The sequence below is a fragment of the Leptidea sinapis genome, chromosome 19, assembly GCF_905404315.1.
Source record: "Leptidea sinapis chromosome 19, ilLepSina1.1, whole genome shotgun sequence".
Taxonomy (NCBI): Eukaryota; Metazoa; Arthropoda; class Insecta; order Lepidoptera; family Pieridae; genus Leptidea; species Leptidea sinapis.
The window spans coordinates 12,994,759-13,020,126 of record NC_066283.1 but is presented as its reverse complement, the minus strand read 5'-3'; the positions used below and the strand labels follow the sequence as shown (position 1 = coordinate 13,020,126).

Sequence of the window (25,368 nt, the reverse complement as noted above, 5' to 3'; positions counted from 1 at the left end):
CGCAATAAGCAAAAAGTGTAAAACCTTCAACGCAGATTGAAGTTAGTACGAGTTAGTTACGAGCTTCGATCCTGATAACTCTTAACACGGTGTCTGGTCACTACTATGTTCATATTAAATCGAGCGATATATTATGATTTACAGACTATAATTCGAGAATCTTAATTCCATATCGTACGCAAAAAAATAATTCCCAGTCATACAAGTAACAACATGTGATGCAGATTTTGCTTGTAAGACCTCACATACAAACTCTAAAATGAAACGCTCCTCTAATTGGTATTATCAGGGAGACATCATTCAAATAAAGAATGGTGCTGTCACTGATGATTATGTCACAATATGACATTTACTAAACGGCCACATTATCTCTGGATCTCGTTGAAACATCAAGCCCCTTCCCTTTCACCCCCTCGCGCTCGTCCTGTTGCGTCGGTACGGTTTGCAGTTTCATTACCGTTAGGTACATGTCGTGATATTTTCGCGCTATCACTGCTTTGTTTTTGAAGTTTTCATTGTTACGTTTTGACTTTTGTTGACTCAGCAGTTTATGTTGGTCTGTGTCGCCATACTGCCAGAAAAATAAATACTTTTCATTATTTAACTCAGAATTGCTTATCTGAAAGCTCATAAACAAAATATGTAATTTCGTTTGCCAATGGCAAACCCACCTATTCTGGGACATCCAGTATATAACAAATATTCTTAAAATGTTGAAAGAAAAGAAGATTTAATTTCAATATAATATACTTACATTAATTAAAGCCGTGTTATTAATAAATAATTGAATAAAAATAATTAAATTATTAATATCACACATATCAATATAACGCTATTGAATATAAACGAATATGGCTCTATGGGCTCGGACCTTTTGCCTGTCCGATGGACGAAGAAAAGTTAACGAATGTCGCAAACGTCAGACTGAGAAATTTTTTATTTATTATTTATTACAAAGTAGTTATAAACGAATAAATACCAAGAGATTTTCAGAAAATATTGCTGATCAATTTGAAACAATTTTTTAAACCATTAAATTATAATGGTTAAAAATTGTTTCAATTGACCTTTTTCTGTCGGAAGTACTAACGTTACTTCCGTCAGAAAAATATTATGAGTTACCCCTAAGTCACGCCTAAAGAAGTTTTACTTCAATGATGTCCTAGTGATGCTTAATTTTTACACCGTAACGAAGCGGCGATGTGACGTCATCGACGTCCGATCCAGAGATAATGTTACCGGGAGTACTTTATTATAACCTTTGGACGCCTAAAGGGTGAACGATCTAAAGTACAACATTAGTAATATAGATCTTATATAAATCTATAGCTCTCAGTAGCTCGATTTGTTATGATAATTAAATTGACCGATGAGCATTCAGTCGGCCACACGCCTTCTAATGGGTTTAGTGTTAAAGGAGTATTAATTAAAGTTGTTAATTCCAATAGGAACACAGCGCTGTCCGTGAAAAGTTAAAATAATTGAATCATTATCCGCTTTTATATTAAACTACTAATACAATTTGTTATTTTAAATAACAAAGGCATATTTGAAATAAAAGTTGTCAAAATTATAACAAAAGTTAAATGTTAGACTAAATTTATAATCTTGTCGGGTCAAAGAGAGCTGCTAATTTGCAAAATTACATTTATCTAGGCTTAATTGTGCGATTTATTACTGTATAGTTTACATAAAAATTATGGTGTTTTCAGGTATAGTGGTAGAGAAAATCCAACAGTATTTCCGCCTCTTGGATCCAAACCAGTTCCGTTAATGAATATAGCAATACCGCCTCAGCATGGAGCACCTCCAAACTATCGTGGACGCTATGAACCGCCGCCGTTTGATGACGCTCCACCTGGGGTTGATCCACCGGTACCTGGATTTGAACCGCCGCCATTTGAAAAACCTCCATTTGGTCCTCCTGTATCTATTGAACGTGAAAGATTAAACTACAGAGATCCTTACCGACAGCCACCCTTTATCGATGGTCCTGGTTTCAGAAATGCCCCTATATCTGTACAGAATGATATGCCTTTGCACGGAGATCATCATCAGCGGTATCGAGATAACTTTAGACCGGGAGCTTCGTATCGTGATCCTGTAGGCGGTCCCTACAGAGATGCACAGCATATGATGCGAGAGCAGGTGCCACCATTACAACACCGAGATACTAATTACAGGAATGGCCCACCATTCCGAGATAACTCATTCAGGAACCCTCCATTAATAGATGGTAACTTCCGAGAAAACGTTCCTCACAATTTCAGAGATGGCGCTGTACCATTTAGACCTCCTAGTGCTGATCCTAGGGATCCTATGGCCGTTCCTTTTCACGATCCAAATTATCGAGATGCACTTAGAGAAGAAAACAATGGAAATAGAGATGGACGATCAGGATTTAGATCAAACAGCAATCGTTCAAGAGTAAGTTCACAGAGACATGATAGGCCTAGGGAACGAAATGGAAGGGATAGAGAAAGATTCAATGATGGACGTGAATCTGAGAGATCAGATAGACCTCGTGGTAGTGAAAAAGTTCGTGATTCTCGTGATCATGAGAGAAACAGAGATTACGATAAGGAAAGAGAAAGAGGCCACGAAAAAACATCGCCTGAAAGAAAGAATCGTGGGTCTCCAAAAAGATCTCGTGATGCACGTGAGAAGAAGCGGAGTGAATCCAGGGGACGGTCTCGCGAACGCGAAAGTAAAAGAGAGAAAAAAGAAGAACGTACTCGAGATAAATCGTCCCCAGAACGAAACAAAGAGCCCAAAGATAAGGACAAGAAAATAAAAGATAGAAAGAAAAAGAAACGTGAAAAAGAGGTTGAAAAAAAGAAGAAGCGAGATAAGAAAGAAAAAAAAGAAAAAGAAGTAAGAAAGGACGAGAATGAAAATGATGAGGGTCAATCTACTAATCTCGATGAAAATACATCAAAGAAAGAACTTAGTGAAGAATCCAAAGAACTTATCAGGACAGATGCGAGTAAAATGATATTTCAAGAAATTGGAACAACAAATGCGGAAGAAGCTAAAAATGATTTGTATGGTGACGAGGCAGCAGAAGCTGTTGATAAAGAAATAATTCAAAACTATATAAAAAGCAAAGATGATGATGCAGACCATGTAAATACAGAAAGCGAGCGTAAAGATCCTGACAGCAAAGATGAACCATTTGATGGAATAGAATTACAGCCGGCAGTAGATGAACTAGGCGTTGATTTGGAGCTCCCTTCAAGTACTACAAAAGAAATGTTGGCTCCACTTCCTGAACTATCAAAATGGGAAGTAGAAGAGGAACATGAAAAAGCTAAAGAACCGGGAGAATATACGTCACCTGAGGAAGAAGAAGATACTAAAAAAGTAACAAGTGAAGTTATAAAACGAGCAGAAAAGGCTATTTTTGCCAAAACAATAAACTCAATGAGACCTATTGAAATTAAAAAAATCAGTAGTGATCGTCTCAAATTATACGGTGATGATATACATTCTAAAAGTTCAATTAATAATATTCAAATTACAGTGCCTGTTAGCAATGTTGATCAGAAATCATTAGAAAGACCAGAACGAAGAAAGAGTTATTCTAAAACACCACCACCACGTTTGTCTATCAAGGAAAGACTAGGCGGAAAAGTGGAAGACGTTCGTAGAGTCAGAGAGTCTCGGGTCGTTCATAGTACTGTCGAACTTGTAAAATCTCGGTCTAAAACGCCCAAAAAAGAACAAGGGCCATATCGTCGTGTCACGGTAGAAAAGGAACGAAATAAGAAGCCCGATGGTCGAGTAGATGTATCTAAAGATAAGCCACATGATAAGCGGGTAAAGGAAAATATTAGAATGGATGAATTACATAAGAAGAAAGAGAAAACTAGGGATGAACAAAAACAATCAATGAGCAATAAGGAAGAATTAAAAAATGTTAAACATCTACCAATGGAAGTTGACCGCGAGCGAAAGAAATCTGCGTTAGACGAATCACACTTTGAGCCTGACTATGACGAAAATATTGAATCAGATAGCGAACAGAAAGAAGTTTTAGCTAAGAAACGTGAACATGGGGGCTCGCCGGGTCCGTTTGACACAAAGAAACTAAAACTTGAAAATGAAACTATCAAATTGGATCTTACTAATGTAAAAAAGAAACCGGATACAGAAAGTGAATCTTCGAGTGACTCAGATGCCTCAAGTTCAACGTCATCGTCGGAAGATCGTAAACGCAAAAAGAAGAAAAAGCGTTCGAAGAAAAAGAAGAAACGCGCCGCTAGTGATAGCGAAAGTGATTCCGGCTCTAGTTCCGATGAGCACAAGAAGAAAAAGAAAAAGCGCAAACATAAGAAGAAGTCTACTAAGAAGAAGAAAAAGTCTAAGCATAAGTAAAAAACGTAATATTCTTAAGATTTAAGAAAGCGTGTTATATTGCATAAACATACCGAAGTAAAATTTTAATTTTCATTACTCTACGTAGTTTCGCTTTAGGTGTTAGCAGCTATGTCATCGTTGGCGATAACTGTTAAATATTCATTACTGTTTGAATTCTAATATTTAACATTGTAATAAAGTTTAATGCATTAAATATAATTGTTCTCTTTATTATTCCTAAAACTTGTATTCCTCGTCTTCAATGCTGACTGTGAATTTAGCTGAGTGCTGAAATGATTGTGGCATTTTTTTTTATTTCTATAGGGTAAGAGAAAACTATTCACAAACAAGCTAATAATTTTACTGTAAAACTAAATGGAAAAATGTTACAAAATTTAATAACATCAATATGTTAAGCTTCTAAGAATAAACTAAGAATCTTAGATTATTTAGATGTCTACATAGACTGTGACAGCTGTGAAAACGTCCAAAAAATTGAAGTTGACAGTTAGCCTCTATTTTGAACAATATCCATTTAGGTCTAAAAGTCATTTTCCAATTATATTTAAAATAAGGGAATCTTTGAAAGAATGCTATGACCTCAATATTAACATCGTTTTAGCATGGATTCCAGGTCATTCAGGCATTCTTGGTAACGAAAATGCAGATGCCTGTGCGAAGACAGCTATTGCAACAGGTTCCCTCCAATACTCAAAAATTTTCTCCCATGACTTGCGCACCATCCTGAAACCCAAGTTGCATGAGAGTTGGTCCAGCATTTGGCAAGTTTCCAAAAACTCTAAAGGCAAATTTTATGGAGATCTAGAACCCGTAATTCCTCAGAAACCTTGGTTCTCGAAATTTAAAATTCCCAACAAGTCAGTGATTTCAACTATTTGTCGTCTACGTTTTAATCATGCTTGTACACCAGTATTTTTGGCTAAAATAAGAATTAGGGACAATTCTTTGTGTGAATGTGGTCTAGATGAGGGAAACGTGGATCATTTATTCTTCAATTGCCCTTTAACACAACCTTCTTTATACAATTTTATACCTCCTGAAATTCCCCGCCCAACTTCCTTTAAATGTCTCCTCTCCCTAGTTTTCACTCCTTTTGTATATATTTTGTGTAAATATATTAAAATAAATAAGATTAAGTTGTAAATAGCACTAAGTACTTATATCAAATAATTTAAGTAATTATATTTGTGTTTGTCCCTTATAGTCCTAACAGCATGTATATTTGTTTCAGGTATAAGAAAATAAAACTTGTTTCAATCTTAAGCACCGATCAATACCATTAAAATTAGTAAAAGAATACTCTAAGCTTGGTGGTCTACCTTAACGTGACATTGGCAAACTTGTGGTATACCTTCCACAGGAGCCATAGTAGGAAGAATAGAATAGAATAGAACACAAAGTGGCATACAAATCGTGAGTGTAGACGTAGCTTGTCACGCAGACTAAAGTAATAAGCCTGGCATGTTTTCATCGGTTGTCTAGCAGCAAGAGGCTCGATCAAAATGTATAGTCAAAGTCTTTACTTTATTCAGTTAGGCTTAAATTAGTCGCTTCTGAATCGATACTATAAAATATGTCTTTTAAATTACCTTTTCCGAACATATTAATGTTCGGAAAAAGTAGATCTTGTGAGAAAACATACAAGAAACTCAACGCCCACACTTATCAATCTATAGAGTACAATGGCTGTAATATAATTACCAAATAAGTTGTAAGGTCCATCAATCCAAGGTGCATTCACTATATGAATTGTGTTATTTTAAACCGTTTTAAATACCAAATATTTAATAAAAAGGAATAAAGAATAAACTGTTTATATATAAATTATCGCTATATTGGATGCATTGACCTTTGGAGCTTGAATTCATAGTTTGTGTAAGGATGCTTCGTGAATATGATGGTCGTGATTACTGTCACAATTAGTAATTCCATCCAACAAATACAATGACTTTTTAGTTATAACCGGTTGACCTGGCACCACAAATCGTACCCGTTCATGAGTTGACGCATGGGCCAGACATAGTTCCCTTCGAGACGACCCAGCACATGACATCGCCGCAAGCAACGCCATTTTAGTGAGCATGACGAACCATATTATAGCATACACATGATAACTACAAAATTATAAAAAATAATGCTTACAAACCGAGCAAGCTATAAATAATCTAAGCCAAGAATGAAGAAGAACACAATGACTAATTAATCCTCAAACAGTAATCGGATAGAGTAACACCGTAACTCGGCAGCGATTGAAGCTCAAAAAAGGCATCGCCTTTTTTAAGGCCCATATTATATGGGCCATATAGGCGTGCTTGGGTGTCCACCACATACGCAGAATAAAAAGACTCGGACCGGCTGTGTGCTTGTTGCTAGGAGAGAAGATCGTTTACAATTTGATAGTGTAGGGCGACGCCAGTGAGACATCGCGTTTTGTATATTACCCCCCACACTTTCATTTTAAACCGTATAATGATTAGTAGTATATGTATCAGATCTTATTATTTTGTGTGTACTTTACATATTTTGATGTGTGGAGGAGTGAAATATTTTGATGTTATTTCATTTTTTAACTATCTGTATCCTTTTCTTCATCAGAGTCACCTTAGATGTATCTCAGCCCAATATTTTAAAATACAAAATGGCATATTATGCTACCAACTAGACGTGTGCGGCGATGCTAAAACCGTCGGTGACGGCGTTTTTTCGGCTTGGAGTATCCTTATAAATCTGTCTAGCTTCTAGAATTATTTTAGTTAAAATCAGATACAATTATTAAATAATAAAGATACAGAAATCAAAGTGGGTTAAAGTGTTTTCCGTACGCGCTTTTTTGAAGGTATCCGGAAATTTGTCGTATCGTCCCGGAATCACCGGACAAGGAAGCTCATCCCACAGCTTGGTTGTATGTGGAAGACGTTCCTGGATAACCGCTGTAGACGAACGCCAGATAGTGATTATATCCTTATTTATGGCGAGTCGTTCGAATGTGGGGGAATTTGGCGGTATAAATCAGGTCAAACAGCATTTCGGAACACTCCTCGTGATAGATATAGAGGTATAAGACAAGCAATGAACGGACACCTTTAAGCAACGCCAAGTGGTCTAGCTGTCCATAGAGCACTGGATTACCGACAATTACAGAAGTTCTTCGTTGCACGCGGTCATTTGCTTCGAACTGATACTGAGGTACGCCAGACCAGAGATGACAGCAATACTCCTCTAACTGGAAATGCGCTTTGTAGAGCACTGGAATCTGGGCCGGCTCAAAGTATTGCCGTGCTCTATTTATGACGCCTAACTTCTTAGAAGCCAATTTGCCTTTGCCTTCCACGATGGCCGCATGGCCGCGGAATTGGCAATTACTCGAGAGAACCAGTATTCCAACATTAGGCGAGACATTATGGGAAATGTTAACTAAGAGCGTTGATATGACAAATGGTTTTAAAAATAAATTTGTTATTAGTTATTGCTGATTCTATCTTACTCTTGGATTTACGTCTTGGTTGGGATTGAAATAATTTTTTTTCATAACATTGTTTTAAATATTATATTACTTACTACATAGTATTCAGGTATGTACAGTAATACAAGCTAGTCATTATATATTAGGTTATATTTACATGTTATCAAGCCGGACTATGATCGACAGATTACCAACTTTAATCGTTTTCAAATCTTTTATATATTTTATTATGTCGTTAATCAAATCAATAATTTATGACCGATATCCTTTGAATAGTATTATAAAGATGTGTTGTATGATGTTTCTTTCTTTCAGGCTTCGTTTGTATTTTAAGTTTTTTCTAAATTCTTGCCACTCTCGCCGTTTGTCTAAGTCAACGGGTCCATATGTTGGTTTCTTTCTGAATGCAGTTTTGACAGTCTATAACAGAAAAATTGCTTTAGTAAATATACTTATAGGTTATTTGAAATGTTACACTGGTCTGAAAATTTTTGTTGGCAGGAAATTAAGGAGGTGTATTAGTACACCTCCGAGTGAAATCAGACTTTCTCCTGAGTCGCATACGAGGGGCGTTCAATAAATATTGAGAATGAAATGTAAGCTGGAATATTATTTAGATTAAAAAATTGCAGTCCAAAGAGGATGTAAATACTACGTAATAAGGCTGCCTAAGTAAAAATTGAGTTAAGTTTCAAATAGTAGTCATTACAGTAGTGCGAATGGCGACGAAGTATACTTATTATAAGTATACCCATTATAATGCGGCTAAGTTTGAAAGCGAAGAGTTGCTTCAAACGTAGTGCAACATCTCTTTTTTTTTACAAGATTATCGCCGTCATCTGTCAATCTGCCAACGACTGCTTGTTACATACAATCGAGCGAATCGCTTTTTTCTTAGAGAGTTTCGCTAGGCTGTTGCAGTCTTGTATTTTCTTTTTGTTGTAACGTATTGTTGTAAATGTACAGTGCACTTTGATAATTTCAGTACAAAACAAGTGAATTAAGATTTATAGGAAACTAGGCGCAAAAGCTCTGAATATTCTCTATATAGACTTCAACCACTGGTCTCTCACTGGTCGCCTAAAAATATATCATTTAATGTCTAGACTCTAGATCAGTGCTTTCTAACCAGTGGTCCGCAGGAGTCAGAATATGGTCGCGGACCGCGAACCAATTTCAATACGTGCACGCTGCACATTGTGAAGAATTATTGATTAGACGAGAACTGGAAACAACTTCAAAAGGTAGCGACATCATGAACACGATATCGGAATATTTTCAGCTATTAGCTGGGAGAAACTCATTGGTTTCACTTGTTTGGACAACGCTCTGGTCTGACAGACAGTTAGTAGACAACGCAATGTATCATCCACCATCAGGCGTTAGCTTCGAAGACTCTTCATGGTTGCCTTAAGAATACAATGCAAATGCAATTCAATTTTTAAATTCTACTTTTTGATTTAAGTTTATTTTCAGATTGATTCAGTTTATTTTTCTTCAACATCGTGGTCCCTGCTAACAATAAGATAATCGAAGTAGTCCATAGCCAAGAAAAGGTTGGGAGCCACTGCTCTAGATAGACTGTGACAGCTTTAAACTTTGAAAAAAATTAAGGTTGACAGTTGACATTTATTTTGAGCAATGCACGCGCACTAACACCAAGAGACGTACAAATCGCCAGTGTAAAACATAGCTCGTCACACATACTAACACACATACATGGCTATAAGTCGTATGACACGCTGAACTGTTAAATATTATTTAACCATTTGTAATTAGATTATTTATATGTCTACATAGAGCCTCTTGCTCCTAGACCGCCGATGAAAACAGGCCAGGTTTATTACTATAATTTGCGTGACACGCTACGATGTACACTCGCGATTTGTATGTTACTTTGTGTTATTGTTTGTGCATTGCTCAAAACAGGTAAACAGTCAATCTCATTTTTCGACGTTTTCACGGCTGTCACAGTCTATCTCGACGTATAACGGCCGTTCCCAATATAATATGTCCAGATAGAGATTTAGATTGACCTTCTAATGTCAGTAACTAGCTGTCAATAATCTGAAGCTGTACCAATATACCCGATAAGTCATTCTTATCGCCTTATATTGGGACGCGTGCATTGCAATTTCGATACAAACTTCTATCGCTGGTAAGCTATACGTCGTCCCATTGACAGACAGCGTGTACGGATAAGGTGAGTTACCGTCGATAAGTTTATTGGGACAGAAAAGTCAATGATGGTTAAGATTTTTATCTCAAGTATAGACTGAATATTGGGAACGGCCGTTAATGATTTTAGCGCCAATTTTAACACCTTTAACAATTCTATAAAATTCTTACCTCTACAAAAGATTTTGATCTGTATTTCCACAGAGCGACAATAATAAACAGTGGAACCATAGCCATACCGATGTACTGCAAGCAGTCGCCGGCAACTGAAACAAAGTTTACTTTTAGGATTTAGCGGATTATGTGTCTCAGCCATTGCGCCCCATTGCATTAAACGTCGATAAACAATAATCAACATGAGGCGATGATGATTTTGGCGAGTCAACACGTCCTGAGGATGTCTCGTGTAGAGGCGAAACACGTGTCGAATCGTTAAGACAAATATTTGCAGAATTAACACTAAAGAAAACTCAAATCATTTGGATTATTATGGATTTCCGCAAAGTAACGCCTACTTCAATAATTTTATTTCAATAATCAATATAACTATTAAAAATATACTTAGTTAAATGAAAATGGATACTATAATTTGGTATTTAATCATAGATTTTTTTTTACATCGACAACTTATACTACCTACGAATAACTTCTGTTTTATTCGCCGCGCCTTTTGTGTGGACTCAGAAAATTTAGTAGCTATAATAATGGATGCAAAGGAAATAATTTTATTTGGTCTTGAGCTGCCCACAAAAATGGTTCATATTGTTATAACTAACCAGCAGAAGCAATCGATTTATTATTTATTTCTCAAAGTGTTGGGAAACAAAATAATGGCGCGAAAGCTATCATATTAATTTCTGTAATGTGGTAAAATATAGAAAACCATTATTTTATCCATTTATATTTGTGGTTAATGTAAAAAATTGTCATTATACCTATATATGCCTAAGTTAGGTACATGAAAAAAATCAGATATTTTATGTAGGGTAAAATGTAGCATTTAGAAAAATCCCTACGGAGCCTAACTCCTCTATGTTATAATTCGCGCCAAATAAAACAACCTTAAAATGGCGGCGAAACAAGTGGCACTGAGTGAAACAGGGATGGCAGATAGATAATGGTACATGTGCGAGAAAGAGCGAATCATTAGTGGTCGCCTTTTTAGAATCGTTTCTTTATTGGTGTGAGTTATAAATATCAACATGAAAGTGATAACTTACTGTAAGCAGCTTGGGGATAGTTATAGTCCTCCCCAAAAACAAGTCTTTCAGTCGTTATTATGGCGTAGAAGAAGACCACGATCATCAAGATAGGTGTAACAATAGCCCAGCAAATTCGCCAGTAGAAAGATGTTCGAGCGCCTAACATGAACTCAATATCCATACATAGATTTTCAAGACCTGCAAATATAAAATTTAAAAAAAATTAAACAAAACAAAGTAACTGTCCTAGAGATCTTATTTTTTTTTATTTCAAACTGCCAATTTGGCACATCGAATACTTTAAATATTATGACGAAACAAAAATGCAATAAACAATCGACCTCAGGAATAATAAGGTGAATTTTATAGTTTTTGGTATGTTTAATAAGTATTTATTGGATTTTTTTTTAATTATGCTGCTTTTGTATCTTAAAAATTAAAATTCTTATACGATGACGTATACTTTGTTACAAATTTATTACCCAGTATGAAGCTAGCTCGACATAAGAAATTAAAATAGTGTCATATTCAGATTTTTTTTTTTTCACCAAGATTAAATACTGTAAATCTGAAAATCCTACGACATTTTAGTTTTGAAAAAAAAATATCATATTATGTACTTCATAGAACTAAATTTATGTTTGTAGTTTTAAAAAATATAATAATTTTCGTTTAATATTATATAGATAATAGAGTATCTAATCTTAACCAGTCCTTCCTCATTTTATAGGAGCTTAAAGTTCATTTTGAATGGATTTTGAGAAGAGTAAACAATATGTTTATTTCTTTGACCGACTTCAAAAAAGGAGGAGGTTCTCAATTCGTCGGTATGTTCTTTTTTTTATGTTTGTTACCTAAAAACTTTCGACTGGGTAAACCGATTATGATAATTCTTTTTTTATTTGAAATCTGGTGCTTCCCGTGTTGTTCAGATCTGACAGTGGCATCCATGAGAAAACCATAAAAGTCTTAAATTTGCTATACATGTGGATGACAAATTTACATTTTTGTGTTATCAACTCTTATGGAACGTCCCTTACTTACATTTTTAAGAAGTTATTTCACACAGAAAGTAATAATAGAATTATTGTATGTACTGTGCTGGCTCACCATAAATCCAGAAAATTCCAATTGTTTCTATGATGGCTGCAAATAGTCTCATGAAAGTGCCGCCGTAGTGATCTACAAGTTCAAGAATGTATTGTCCTCCCTGTAATGGATTAAAAATAAAAATTAAACAAATTTTACAATACTCATTTACATCTATCGCTCACCACCGAAAATGCTCTTGGTCATTTATTCTCTTCCCTAAAATATGTCGTATAGGTGGATGGCGATGGCTAGTCCATGCGTCGTGCTTGTAAACGGGCGCTATCTGTAGTGGCTTGGTGATTCCGTTACCAAAATCTCTGCTATATTAATAAAAATAACTAATATTTATTATTATTAATCTTATTGAGTCTAGTCAATTAAATATAAGCAATAAAAGTAGATTTTAATAATTTTCTAGTATTTTATTGGATCTTAGTGTTACTAAGGAATGATTTCTTTTAATTCTTGACCAATTGTATTTTACTTATTTTATCGTAGTGTCTGTGCTGAATGTAATACAGTATTGTCACGCAGTATGTAATTTAAGAGTTATTTTTATTTTGCGCTGGAAAAGAAGTGGATTTTTTTAAGTGTGTACATAATATATAAACCCAAAAAATTCTTATGACAGGTATTAACTAATTTCGTATTATCCTTTTTTTCAAAAGCCTCTCAAATTTAATTAGTAGCAAAAACCCCGCGCAGTGTTTTAAGGACATGACACGCCATCTTATTTGACGTCATAGTAACCGTAAGGGATTCAATTATTACCAATAAAAAGCACCGCTTGTAAACTGACGACTGTTGACTGACTTCACACAAGCTCCCATTCTTATTCGAATGCGTTGGTTAAATACTACTTGTAATAATATAGATTGTGTGTCTAATAGATTATGTATAGCTTGGGACGTAATATATTCAGTCTATAGATCTCTATAGACTATCCTCATGGGAGGACATCATCATCATGTTTAGCTGCACTCGACCGGAGTTAGCTTACCGCAGCTTGCTCTTTGTTGTTCTAAGGCCGGGTCCACAGGTCCGGTGGAGGACAAGAGTATGTGTGGCGCGGCCAGTGCAACAGAAGGAACATTCGTGTGTCGTCGTTCGTTGTATATTGACTTAAGTACTCCTAGTTCGCGACCGTCCCTGACCACGTCACCGTGTGGCGCGGCTATTATTATTATTGTTATGAGTAGGGGATTTAGATGCACTATGATTTAAGTGGACTAGGATCTATTGTGCCCCCTGCTTTCGCTGGCGTGCCTCCTTTATTTCCTTTGTCTAAAAAACAAATGAGCTGTGGAAAAATCGAGGCTACTGACTAGGAAACGTCTGCCGGGATTTTAATTGTATTCGCAAGACCTATTACTTTTCAGAAGCGTAGGATCCTCAGAGGGTCCAGGCAGGGCAATAATATTAACGTAACTGCATGCTGTATTACTTATACTATGGCCAACGAGAAGAGACAAAAAATGTAAGCAAACGGACCTTTATATTGTCATAAATACGGCTGATTCGAACTCTTCCGACGAATAATATTTGTCTTATAATGTATATGCTTCTACAATATGATCCCAGAAAATGTTCAAAACAAATGTGTTACGAAATTTGTAATAAACGTTAAAAAACGTTTGTGTGGGAATGGTTACTATAGCATAAACGATTTTCTTAATGACACCACAGACTGGGAATGAAGCGAACACCCTCAGGCTCTTTAATTATAAATGTTTATTGTACGATATCACATTGTAATCCATATTTTTATATTAAAAAAAGCGCGCTGAGTTTCTTGCGCCCGTTCTTCTCAGGTCTGAGGCAGTCTATTATGAATGGGTGGTAGTTTTTAACGTTCAATAAGTGATTTTGAATAAAAATATTTAAATATGAATATACAGACGATAGCGATTAGTTGCGATTAATTTGTACATAATTTATTCAAATAAAAATGTTTTAAACCCCTGACACTGTTTACATTCTTTATCTGGTCTCGTTGGCTTTACTATAGATCATTTATACACCTAGATAGACTGTGACAGCTGTGAATACGTCGAGGTTGAAAGTTAACCTCTATTTCGAGCAATTCACGCACGCTAACACAAAGTGACATACAAATCGCGAGTTTAAGACTATTATCACGCACACTAAAGTAATAAATCTGGCCTGTTTTCATCGGCTTTCTAGCAGCGAAAGGCACTATCTAAACATGTAATTTATTTAAGAAGTATTACTTACAGGTGTTACATAAACGAGTCCGATAAGAAACATGAATATACATATGGCCAGTGACATAAGGACGGTGGGGACCCTCGGGAAGGCGTCCATTAACACTGTGTTGATAGTAGACAACAATGCCACACCTGATCCCACACCAAGAACTGTCATCATCAAGAAAAACAGCACCGCAAATAGCTGAAAACATAAAACATAATACATCTAGGACCTTCAATATATAAACAAGTAAATGATAAAATAAAAATTGCGGACCTCTCTTCTTAGAAAGTAAGATCTACAGTGCCAGAGTGGCTTTTACAATTAAGCTATGATGATATACTATGAAACCGAGAAAATTATCAATTCAAAATTAATATAACTTAATATATTTATTTTATTATGCATATTTATTTATACCTAAACTAAAGTTCCTTATTATAAGATAGATATATTTTAAAGTCTGATAAATATTGTTAGTTTTAGTTCTATTATATTCATTATTAACATTAAATAAAATTACATAGCAGACGGTAATCACTGGTTGGCTCTGCACAGGGTTTTCTAGTGAGCCATCCAGAGGAATATAATACATTAAAGGTGCCTCTTTGTTTCTGCTTTTGACTGACACTGTTTTATATAAGGCAGTAAGAACAATGTATTCTTTTTTTTTTATATGGAATAGGAGAACAAACGAGCGTACGGGTCATCTGGTGTTAGGCAATCACCGCCGCCCACATTTGCTTGCAACACCAGAGGAATCACAGGAGAGTTGCCGGCCTTTAAGGAAGGTGTACGCGCTTTTTTTGAAGGTACCCATGTCGTATCGTCCCGGAAACACCGCACAAGGAAGCTCATTCTATAGCTTTGTAGTACGTGGAAGAAAGCTCCTTGAAAACCGCACTCAGGAGGATGTATGTAATTATAATTAATGATAAATTAATAAGACTTAATTATTGTCCTAAAATTTATCGTTATTATGCATCTATTATGTACCTCGTTTATCATTATTATAATTAGATTGTATCAATTAAGATTGAGTTCTGATATAGTGCCTATATGAAAAAATATAATTTATAATAATTGAGATAAATATAAATTAATAGCTGTCCCAGCGAATGTATTGCCATTTCAATGAATTAAAAGAAAAGAACTTTTCTCGAGGAATTCTTTATGAAGGACCTACGAATGGTCCGAGACTAGTCGGTACATCATCATCATCATCAGCCGGAAGACGTCTACTGGTGGACAAAGTCAACTTCGCAATCATTTGGACTATGTCAGTAACTTTGGTTCTACTACGGATCTCCTCATTTCTGATATGACCTCGCAGGGAAAATCCGTCACGGGAAAATGTCTCACGAAAGTTTTATTAATTTACGCTTAGGAACTCTTCTATAAATATTGCAGTAGAAACAGTTCTTTGGTAAAATGGTTACCTGCGGTAAAAACGGTGCCTTAGCGATGGCCTCTGGATACGATATGAATGCCAAGCTAGTGCCTCCGCTCCCAATGACACTCCCGACATCTGAGTGTCCCAATTCGTACGCCAGATTACCCAGGACACCGAATATGGTGATACCCGACAGGAGGCTGGTGAATGTGTCTAATGTAGTCACTATCATGGCATCTCTGAAAGAGATTATAATCCGTTATATTAATATCATATGGTGCAAATGGCGGGCCTAATACAAAATACTTACTGATGATATGTGATCCCAGTTTCTTTCTTATTTATTGTAGTGTTATTTTTACAAAGTTTTACTACGCAACCCGGCATTTTAGTTTCAATTATTAGCAAAGTTTAACAGAACATGTGGCTCCAACTCGATACCGAACTACCTAAGAAAAATAGCGTTTTCATTGCCGCTGTGTGCGGGGCATCTTGACACTCAATGGCATCTTTCAAATTTTGTAACATACGCTTCGTGTTATTTTGCATTGAAATTAATAAAATACAAGATACTTACTGATGATATGTGATCCCAGTGTCTTTCTTATTTCTTGTAGTGTTATTTTTACAAAGTTTTCCTACGCAACCCGGCATTTTAGTTTCAATTATTAGAAAAGTTTAACAGAATATGTGGCACGTCAATGTCACACAACGGGCGCAGTATTAGTTGCCGCTCTTTGCGACTACGCCTGCGGTATCTAGTTGGAGCGCAGCAGAGACCAATTCAATCCAAGGTGGAAACTTACCTGTAAACGTTTTGACTAAAGTTGTTATACGACGCAAACATAATGAGAGCCCCTGAGCACACGGAGAGGGAAAAGAAAACTTGAGTTACAGCAGCATACCACACCTGCAAATATAACACGTCTGCGGTAAGCATTACGAATCTAAAGCAGGTTTGGATTGTCTATATCTATCTGTAAAAACACTCAACATGGCCTACAGCAAGAACTGTTACGCACTTTTTGTATATCTTTGTATAGAGTGTTCGAATATATCTGTTCAAAACTATACATACATTATTAGCCATCATTCTAAGTTCAAAGTGAAATAGTATTTCCTAAAACCAGAAATCGAATGAGGCGTGTGGATTTCGTCATTAACCTTCCGTGATCGGCAATAGCCCCCGCGCCGCAGTATGCCATAGATCGGCGCGAGTGAATGTATAAGAAAGGCATTGAAACTAGCAATAAGACCATGCAAAATAAACTATCTTATAAACAAAATGAGGGCCAGAACTTCGTCAGGTCGTAGTGTGCCGTCCGGCACTTTCGATTTTGTTGTATATGAAAGATATGTCGATCGATGGATAGGTCGATCGACTTACTCGGTATATCGTGCCGTATGTCTATATGAGGCCGATCTACTTATTCGGTACGCAAGGGGCTAAATGCAGTCCCTGTTTTTTTTCTTCGGTTATATTGCAAAAACTACTGTAGATACCGATCGGAATAATAATTATATTATTAAGACGCAGCTTTTTTCAAAGAAGGTTTTAGCTGTGTATCCATTCCTACTCTGTGGCAAAACAACGTTTTCTGGGTCAGCATTTGAATAACAGATTACCACCAATGCACTCATCACGGTAGCTCTACATCCGTAAGTCTTGTAGTTTGTGAGGAATATTCCTTTGACTCAAGGTCAGCTAAGAACGGATGGTACAAAGTTTCTCCCGCGACGGTGAAATTTTGTATTGCAAAATGTAGTGTAATGTAATTTTGTGTGTAGTGTAATTCTTGGGTGGGTTGCTTGCGGGGTTTAACCGCCTGTTTTATGAGACCACCGTTTAGTACTCTGTTATATGTTTAGCACACAAGACATTACTTTAAAAAATAGTCTTTGTGCAGTCATAATATTTTTGCTGCTCATGACATCCACTTGGACGCAGCAAATAATGAATCCACTAATAAGGAATTTCTTATTTACCCTGACTTCCAAAATTTTTTGCCAGTCTGGTGTAATGAAGAACAGAATACCATCAGCAGCACCTGGTAATGTCACCGCCCTGAGGAAAAATCATTTGACATACGTAAATAATATTACTATAATAAAATTAATAATAATAATAATTTTTGACCGACATTTAATGGGTGCGAAAATCAATAATTTTCAAAAAGCAAATATTTTCGTTTTGTAATCAAATTTTTATAGCTCATATAATCAGAATATATTAATTAACATCTGTGCGCAAGAATAAACTCTTTTGTAGACCGGTGTAACAGATAAAATAAGTCAACAACAATGGCAGTTGAGTTTTTTCGTTAAAGATTATTTTCGGTGATCTCTTGATTACATTCTTGGGTGTTTAATAAAAAGTGATCAATTTCTGTGCTTGTCACTCACCTTATAAGTAAAATTATTAATATCACGTAGGGGAAGAGTGCAAGAAAATAGGCGGCCTTTCCTGAACTCTTGACTCCACGTGCAACGATGATGAATATTATGACCCAAGACGCCAACAAGCACAATGTTAAATCCCACAACGGGGCACCTAAAAAAATCACGATGAAAAGCATTTATTATTATTTAATACCTTCAATATTTATAATAGGTTAACATATGTAATAACAAAATAACAACCGACTTCAAAAACAGCATTTGAAAACTTGAGTTTTTGTTCCATTTCTTGCGCACATACTTATAGCAAATTTAAGACTTTTCTGGTTTTCTCATGGATGCCATTATCAGATCTGTACCAATCGTAATTCCAACAAATTGCAATGGGACCACACGGAAAGCAACAGCTTTAAAATAAAAAAAATATTATCAAAATCGGTCCTAGTCGAAAGTTCTGAGGTAACAAACTAAAAAAAATACCGACGAATTGAGACCCTCCTCCTTTTTTGAAGTCGCTTATAAATAGAGGTGTGTTTCCCGATTTCACTTTGTAGCTTAAACTGCGCGTCGCAGACGCATAGTTTTTGTATGTTGCAATAGGTAAGGCTCGTCCATCGTGCATTATGGCGGTTGCAAGTTGATATCTTTAAGGGTGTTGAAGATACGGGGTTTTAACCATGTGATTTATAAAAATGTGTGATTATCATTAATCTAAAATTTGTAAATATACTTGCCCGCCCTGCATCTAAGTATGCCATAAGTCTGTTTGAATCCATAAGTATTATTTGTTGAACACTATAGATATAACTGGCTTTTTCTATTACTAACTTTTTTTTTAGTTTGTTAAGTTAAGAATTTTGTTTTTCTTTTGTCTTTTTAATGTACTTAGATTATAATGGGGCTGACATGTACATACATATAAAAGCCCCTACATCAATAAAGAAAAAAAATCTGAAATGATTATCGTGTAAACAGAAATGAAGGTTGCATAACATACCAATTCCATCATCAATCCCGTCTGATATTCTTAAAACAGTTTTCCTGAAAGATTGAATCATGTATCAACAAAGAATATAATATAATAGCACCTAGAAGTACGGAAGTCTCACTCCGCAAAATCAATTAAGGAAAAACGGACTCTTGCGATCGTACAATAAGGTGTCATTTAGATCGCCCAGCGCTACTAACCTACATTTTTATTCACCTAGAAGTTGCCTCTCTTTCTATTGCCTGAATTTACCTCTTCTGACGACATTAGGGTTGACTTCTTTACCTAAAATTGTATCTACCTAGTATAAGGTCATCTTATAAAAAAGGCTCACTTTTTTAAATACTATTAATAGGTATTTGATCGTAATTTTAAATCAATATTCTTTCGTTGTCAAACGTTAATTAGTTGCAGATAGTAATGTTTGCGTTGGAAGACCACAACATAGTAAAACCTACTTAGTATACAGAAAATAAATAGGTAGCTATCATAAATGGTAATTTCGAATTGTTGCGCCCATTTTTGTCAGATCTGAGGTACTCGTTTTGGAATGGGTAGTAGTTTTTGACTTTCAATAAGTGATGTCACATCGTTTTGAATAAAAATTTGAATTTGAAAACTTACGTGAAATATAGTTCAGCGCTGCTGGTTGTAGTGTTTGCATCAAACTCTGTGATATTGACTGACTCTCCCGAAGGTACACAATTCTCCCAGGACGGGTCGCACAGGGCCCACGGCAGTGTTGAATTAAAACTCATTGCTAAATAATACAGGCAAAGAGCTATGATTGACACGTAGTAGGACAAGACGTAGCCAGCACCGATGGCTTGGGCGTACCCTGTGCCTGAATGAACCAGAAAAAAAAAATATTTATTGCATTCCATGTAACAAAACAGAAATGTAATTTTGTTTCACTTATATGAGAGCGCGGTACTGAGCAAACAAACGCGTGATATACGTAATTCTTAAATCATTTATACGTCTAGATAGACTATGTCAGGTGTGAAAACGTCGAAAAAAATTGAAAAACTGACCTCCATTTTGAGCAATTCACGCACACTAACACAAATTGTCATACGCTGTCAGACAGCTGTTTGTCAGACTTAGCTTGTCACGCACACTAAACTAATATTCCTGGCCTATTTTTATCGGTTGTCAAACAGCAAGAGACTCTATCTAGACGTATAAATTATCTGCGGGTGAGTTTTCTATTTTTGTGTGTTTAAAAATAATTGGACATTTTTTTTTTCAAATAGCGTTTTTTGTAATCAAATCAAATCATCTTTATTTGCAAGATAAGGTAATAATAAGATATTGTTGGCTTATAATTAACAGATGCTCTTATCCTAACCCATAAGACATGCAAACTTATAGTGGAATACATAGTCAGTTCACGTTTTAATTTCTGTAACAATTATAATATACTGTACCATACTAAAAAAAGGTATACATTCGTATCCGTAAAGGTATACAGCGTTGCTTTAGTGTCTAATAAATTATAAATACATATAATTTAAAGTTATTATTAAAATTAAGTTACATAATAATTATCCAGTACTGGAACAAGCTGGTTGTAGAATACCAGACGACAAAACAATGCAATTTGGAATTTTTACGAAATCTGTGGTGGAATTTGGCTGCTAGCATTAATATTAACCCGAATAACTCTGAGTACTTTGATGAATACCGTAGAAGGTGCAGAGTGAACCCACTTCGCTACACAACACCTAAGAATCACCGGTCGGAGATCGGAGTGCCCGGTATTTTAGGCGAATGTGTTTGCATTGCACATTTATTTATTTACTTTATTTGACAAATCAGCAATGTTCATGCACAAAAATGTAAAAATATCAACAAGGAGACTTAAAATTGAAGGACACATAGCAAAACTATCACTAACTGGCATGTAAAAACATTTAGATACATACAGATTATTTTAAGTACCCAGTGTAACAATAATTATAGTAATTTCTACAAATTAGCTCCCGGGGGAGACACTACGACGAAAGCAGGATGACTTTCCAGCTTTTTTGAAAATCTAAGTTAAGTTCATTAGACTTATCTTATCAAAGAAGAGATTGATAAAATATACATTCGAAATGTCGAATAATGATGGATCGAAGGTGAATCAACAGATTGTAATTTATCTTTTGAAATGAACCGACGACGTTATGATATAGTTTAAAAATAACTTTGGTCTATTACGTACCTTTCATAGCAGGTGACATAGCCCATACTCGCACACAATTACTGTTACTGAACTGACCAATGACTAACTCCAGATAGTACATGGGCTTACCCACAACAAACAGTACTATGATATATGGAATGAGAAATGCACCGCCGCCATTTTGATAAGCTATAAACGGGAACCTCCACACATTTCCGAGTCCTACAGACGTGGCAATACATGACATAAGAAATTCAATCTGATTATCCCATTTTGGTCTTTTGCTGATTAAGTCGCTTCTTTCCTGAAACAGAGTGCCAAGTGTGAGATTTTTTACCTATTCCGTCGGATAAAACTGATTTACGATTTGTATGGCGTCGAAAGAGCGCCATCTAGTGACAGAAGAGGAAAAAAATTACAGTGCTCTTTCGACGCAATTGTAAATCGTAGTTAACTTTTACGCGATCGAATACAAGTTTGGTGAAAATTACGAGTTTCAATATTTTAATTTCCAAATGGACCATAAGACGAAAAGTTGTATAAAAACTTTGATTACATCTGTCCAGCCCAAATGGTCTGTTGTCTATAGAATGTTAGAACAAAAAATGTAGATACTGCTTTAAAAGAATAAAATTATTAATTACAATTCATTTTTAAAACTTATTTTCAATTAAATATTAATCAAACAAAAACACTATTTCAACATTGCATAGTATATTATACATATTGAACTTTTCGCAAAATCGATTTAATATCACTAACACAGCACGAATGTTGCACAATACGGCAGCTGTATAGCTACAGATATACTGCTTTAAGCATTTCGGTGACGCGAAGTCACGAGATTTCACCCATCCAAAAAAATTTAACTAAATATATTTATATTTATTTTTTTTATTATTTTTTTATTGTGTCCCAGTCATGGTGACGAAAACCCATAAGATTTTCTCCTACCAATAGTGCCCAACGCGGTTAAAGAAATTTTCACTTTGTGGTGTGTAGTAATCAGTAGTAGTAGTCATCAGAAAACGACAATCGTATAAGAATGTACGCGAGACGAGCGAAGCCCAGTCATTAGTCAAGTTTTTTTATAATATACACGAGTACAAACAATGTTATCTCAATATTTAAATATCCGTAATTCGTAATAATGATAAAATTCTCTGATAAATGTCGTGTGCCCAATGGGTAGGTCAATCTATTAGGTAGGTTTATCTATTATGTATCCAATATAGTGTTAAATCCTTACATTGAAATATGTCTTATCCATAATTTATCTAATCATTTTATCAATTATTAAGCAATGATTAGTAAATATACGTCGTTTGATATTATTTCGGCAAATGCTTAATAGATAAATATTAAATCTGCATGCACGTACTCTGGTATAGATAACAGTTTTTTGCCGATCCGTGGCGTATTTTAAAGTTCTAATAACTTTGAAAATAAAATCCTACTATAATCGTAAACATCATTGAAAGAGACAATGTCTGCATCTAATTTTAACCCTGGTATTACCGATTATTATAATCTGAAGTTCAAATATGTATTTACTTTGTTGGAAAGTCAAATTGGGATTTTACAAGAGAATTTCCCCTTTATTCATAATAGTCTGCTAACTTAAAGCATTGCTAATTCTCACTCTCTCTTCTTCTATTGACCTAAGTCAGAATGAGAAAAAACACTCCTAAGCGGCTGTTTAAGTTAGCGGACCATTATGAATAAGGGGGTTAGTGTTTAAGTAGTCGTCTTGAAAGAAATAGATATCTGATATACTTACTTACTTAAAAAAATATATATTTATGCTTTCACCCGCGATTAAGTAGGTACGCGTGTTAAGAATCAACCATCAATATGTATGTATACTTTAGCAGAAACACTGGAAATCCCTTAAATATAATAGATATATAGACTAGTTGTCCCACGCCCACTTCGCGTGGCACAACATGTACATGGGCCACTAAAAGTTTTGACTAACCAAACTAAACATGATCTATAAAAATATAATGTAATTGGAATTACTATATCCAATGTTTTTTCTGTTATTAAAGATCTCAACGAGAATCATATAATAATCATATCAATACTTAGTTCTGTTTTAAGGTTACATTTTTAAAGTAAAAAACATAACAATATAAACAAATAAAAAATAACATATTCAATAAAATCACTTTAAAATTGTGTGGCGGTCCTCCACAGTGCGGTTTTCAAGGAGCTTTCTTCACGTACTACAAAGCTGTGGAATGAACTTCCTTCTGCGGTGTTTCCGGGACAATACGACATGGGTACCTTCAAAAAAAGCGCGTACACCTTCTTTAAAGGCCGGTAACGCTCCTGTGATTCCTCTGGTGTTGCAACAGAATGTGGGCGGCGGTGATCACTTAACACCAGGTGACCCATACGCTCGTATGTCCTCCTTTTCCATAAAAAAAAAACTTTTTGGAGATACTGTCTCTTCTCATTTTTTTTCTTATGGAACTAACTTAACTAGTGTACTCTGATATGATCTGATGGAATCTTTAAAGTTTTGTTTACCTAAATCTCTTTTCCTAGCTAGTTAAATTAATTGTATTTCGCTAAATAACATTTTTTACCAACTTATTTTAGTGTCTAAATAGTCACTTATTAAAGTATCTAATTTTTATCCAAAAAATCTTGATAATGTTTTGTATTTCATTATTAAGAAGTAATATAAATGCACTATATTATGTCCCTACCATAATTGCTATTTTCAGATATTGGTCTTTAATTATTTTAACCTACTCCAGCATTTTCAGAGTCATAAAAATAATAATCTTTAATGTTTACCTGAAGCTTTCGTTCCAAGTCTGTTTCATGAGCTTTTTTATGATCAGATCCATTAAGTTTCTCCGGGTTTTCATCAAAAGCCTTGTTTATATTTCCACCGCTTTCAACATTCTCGGCAGGAGACGCCTGTAAATTAATATTTTAATAATTAAGAGACTATAGACTTTATATTTTTTTATAATAGGAGGTTGCATGTTAAACCTACCATCACTTCAGAGAAACTGACCGCTCGCCCCCCTAATACTTTGTAATACCTAACATGCGCCTAGATCGTGGTCATTTATAACGGTGTTAAAATATCTTTTGATAATATTGATTATCATAAGCAATATTATTTCCAATAATCACTGATGGTTTGAATACTTTTCATTACATAAAAATATTTTTATATTTATTATTTTATTGTTTGAACGATCTGCTGTGACATTATTTCATCAAGAAAAAAAACGGAACATTTATTGCAATGTACCTACGTCACATCGAGGCACCCCAGCGGCTCGTAATCCAATCGGTTTCGCGTCGGTCACTCCAGCGACACGCCATGGAGTCTCGCTTGCCTCATCAGCGATTATACAGTCTTTTCAATACCAATGCGTATTTTATTTAGCCGAGATCCCCAGCATCACAACTGGAGCTTGGTTTCAACAAATAGTTCTTCGAGCAGGATTTGAACCAGCGACCAATTCCTGCCAAGCCTCTACTCCTCTACTACTACAGTTGTACTCCGACAACGGTACCACATTCGTGGGAGTTTTTAATGAACTGTCATGGTTCCTCGAACTTTCCTCTATCTTCATTGAGTCAGACATTGTGGACAATGTGGACATTGTGTAGAATTCAAATTAATATCTCCCATTACCCCGCATTTTGATGGAATTTAGGAAGGCTAATAGGCTTAACTCATCTAACATACGAAGAGCTCTCAATGTGTCGGGTTCAGGTAGAGGCTATTTTAAATTCTCCGTTAGCACCTCTTCCCATAGTCCCTTCAGATTTGTCTTATCTTTCCAATTCTCACTTCCTCATCGGACGAATTTTCACGTCATATCATAGCCCCCAATTCACAAATAGCAACATCCAACGGCT

The 25,368-nt window shown here is 35.4% G+C and overlaps 3 protein-coding genes across 11 annotated transcripts in view; 2 read left to right on the top strand and 1 right to left on the bottom strand.

Annotated features, from left to right (window-relative positions):
- The window catches only part of LOC126969717 (E3 ubiquitin-protein ligase RBBP6), a 55,848-nt gene extending 51,270 nt beyond the window's left edge, over positions 1-4,578 (top strand). For all 8 annotated transcript variants that reach the window (XM_050815268.1, XM_050815267.1, XM_050815262.1 and 5 more), the window contains one exon: positions 1,713-4,578. In XM_050815268.1, coding sequence (XP_050671225.1) covers positions 1,713-4,377 — 2,665 coding nt within the window. In that variant the 3' untranslated portion in view covers positions 4,378-4,578. The remainder of the gene's footprint in view (positions 1-1,712) is intronic.
- A 3,335-nt stretch (positions 4,579-7,913) lies between these two features.
- Positions 7,914-24,559, bottom strand: LOC126969724 (sodium-dependent nutrient amino acid transporter 1-like). Of its 2 annotated transcripts, XM_050815278.1 has the most exons (14): positions 24,488-24,559; positions 24,283-24,408; positions 21,514-21,778; positions 19,929-20,148; positions 19,314-19,357; positions 18,323-18,470; positions 17,906-17,984; positions 16,726-16,829; positions 15,966-16,158; positions 14,551-14,727; positions 12,334-12,433; positions 11,242-11,421; positions 10,193-10,287; positions 7,914-8,263 (listed from the first exon to the last, which is right to left on the bottom strand). In XM_050815278.1, the coding sequence occupies exons 1-14, from the start codon at positions 24,488-24,490 to the stop codon at positions 8,096-8,098; spliced, it is 1,902 nt and encodes a 633-aa protein (XP_050671235.1). In that variant the 5' UTR covers positions 24,491-24,559; the 3' UTR covers positions 7,914-8,095. The 2 variants fall into 2 exon arrangements, with proteins under 2 accessions (XP_050671235.1, XP_050671236.1); XM_050815279.1 differs by lacking the exons at positions 21,514-21,778; positions 24,283-24,408; positions 24,488-24,559 and adding an exon at positions 20,339-20,355.
- Positions 20,474-25,368, top strand: part of LOC126969735 (zinc carboxypeptidase A 1-like) — a 117,877-nt gene continuing 112,982 nt past the window's right edge. The window contains exon 1 of the mRNA XM_050815295.1: positions 20,474-20,503. The gene's annotated coding sequence lies outside the window, so the exon portion shown is untranslated. The remainder of the gene's footprint in view (positions 20,504-25,368) is intronic.